Source organism: Apteryx rowi, unplaced genomic scaffold (assembly GCF_003343035.1).
Source record: "Apteryx rowi isolate R43461 unplaced genomic scaffold, aptRow1 scaffold_350, whole genome shotgun sequence".
In the NCBI taxonomy this organism is placed as follows: domain Eukaryota; kingdom Metazoa; phylum Chordata; class Aves; order Apterygiformes; family Apterygidae; genus Apteryx; species Apteryx rowi.
The window spans coordinates 224,379-226,490 of NW_020449975.1; the positions used below are offsets into that span (position 1 = coordinate 224,379).

Below are 2,112 nucleotides of genomic sequence, written 5' to 3' on the forward strand. Positions count from 1 at the left end.
GCGGCGCTCGGCTGGCCGCAGCCCCGTGCCCGGCTCCGTGGGAGCCGCTGCCGGCTCAGGGGCACTGCCCGGGTGGGCCCGGAAACGGGAGCGGGAAAACTGCCTCGGCTCTTCCAGATGAACTGCCCCGGTTGCTCAGCAGTTTGCGGATGGCCAGCCTTCAGTGTTCAAAAATCATGAGTCAGATCCTCAAAAGTCATGAGATTAAGCAAAAAGTTGGAAGTCTTTGTACTTGCCGTTAACTTTTTGAGCTGCTAGGGTGTTGTCAGGTCCCATTTTCAGGCTTTCTTCCATAACCACAAAGACTAGAGGGGTTTTTTTCCTTCTAGATGAAAGCAAATTCACTAATCACTCCTGGCCTGCAGAAACAAGAGCTTTACACAGAGCACTGAATGTTTCAAGATTTATGATTAAAGCTCGAGACTTGGCAACACGGCAGCTTGACTACAGCTAGACTTAAGTAATTTTTCTTTTTTACCTTAGAAAGGTAGCATCTAAAGTGCCAAAGGTGTGGTAAAACACTGGCACCAGCTGCTGTGCTGCCTCTAAGGAGGTTACAGGCCAAGGCAGTGAGGGGGCAGATATCCCAAAGGTATTCCTGGGGAGCCATCTGCTGCAATATTTGCAACAAAGCACAGACAAATAGGAAAATACTGTCTAGTAAGCAAAGGTTTATTTCTTTAGAAGTAAGAGACACTAATTTTCAGAGGAAGCGTAGTCATCCTAGGGGAAATGCTAATTTGAAAACCGAGGAAGAAGAGACACCGACTTGGGCTGCAGCAGGCTTGCTACACCAAAGTGGCCTAAGAAAGAAATGTGTCGTGTTAGTAATTGTAATAAAAATCTGGATGGGTGCTGTGATTGGGAGCTTTCTCCAAAACATTTTCTTCGAGTCGGAGTTTCCATCTGGATCAGGAGAGCATGTGAAGTACACCTACCCACCTGAATCCGCTTGCTGAGCTTGGTGCATGAGCCTGAAATATGTGCGCCAGGAGTTCACCTCCTGTGTTGTAGCTGCTAATAGGCGTTCAACCATGCGACCAGGCTAGAGCTCCTCTTAAGTAAAATACCTGAGGTAGGGTCCTTAGTACCAAGTCTCCTGGGACCTCCGTACCAAGTCTTCTGTTCTCCCATTGCATCATGCTCTGGCTGATGCAGATGTAGCCTGAGTATGCTAGTCTTCAGTATTTCATTTTGATCACCTTGTTTTTTAAAAAAAGTAATGAAAACTAAAGCATTATTATCTGAACCATTACAATTTAATAGCCTAAGGAAAGAATAGATTTTCATGTGAGGAAAGATTAAAAAGACCAACATTGCTCAGTTTGAAAAGCAGAAGAATAAGGCAAAGGGATTGCTTTAAGCCATTACTATTGGCACAGATATCATAGAAAATATCAAAGTAGAAGGTTAGAAATCTGTAATAAACAATGATAATCTCTATAGTTTATCTGTGCTGCAAGGCTCTGGCAAAAGTTCAGGAGTGGAATGTGCTAGAACGATGGAAGTAGCTGACGCAGATCTTAATGGATCAGTTACCTCTTGTTTTCTGTCGATGTCTGTCCTTTAAGTTACACATTTCCAAAACACTGGTCTTCACTGAGATGTTCTTCCTCAGAACAGAGGGTCTGTACTAGTATGGTAGCATTGTGAAAGAAGCTGCTGCCAGCTGAAATCTTGACGCAGCTGCACCTTCCCCATCAGCCATCCTGATACACTCCAAATCACAGAGGTGCCAGCATCTCTCTTGGACAGCCTTTTCTAGTCATTTAAAACTGCATCACCACAATAAAAAAAAACAGGTGGTAGTGACAAACCCTTCTGGTCCGTTTAGCCCCTCAGCGTAAGAAAATCATTTGTCACTAGCAGGTACGAGCACCTAACTGCTGCTGTGGTGTCTAAATCACTGTACAGACATGCATCCAATTCAAGTCACAGGAAGCAACAAGCTTTTAAGTTGTTTTTTTGTTGTTCCTGACTGTGTAGATGCAGTTCCTTCCATTCAAACAGCTTAACTGCAAGTGATTTCAAGCTGGTTTTTACTATGTCTTGGCTGTCTGGGTTCCTGCAAGGCTTACTACCTGTGTTGTGCATGAAATCTCCTGGGATGAG

The 2,112-nt window shown here is 44.5% G+C and overlaps 1 protein-coding gene across 1 annotated transcript in view; it reads right to left on the reverse strand.

Annotated features, from left to right (window-relative positions):
- SRPX (sushi repeat containing protein X-linked) overlaps positions 1-1,036 on the reverse strand; it is a 50,885-nt gene extending 49,849 nt beyond the window's left edge. Inside the window, exon 1 of the mRNA XM_026072796.1 lies at positions 943-1,036. Coding sequence (XP_025928581.1) covers positions 943-1,036 — 94 coding nt within the window. The remainder of the gene's footprint in view (positions 1-942) is intronic.
- Positions 1,037-2,112: the final 1,076 nt, after the last annotated feature.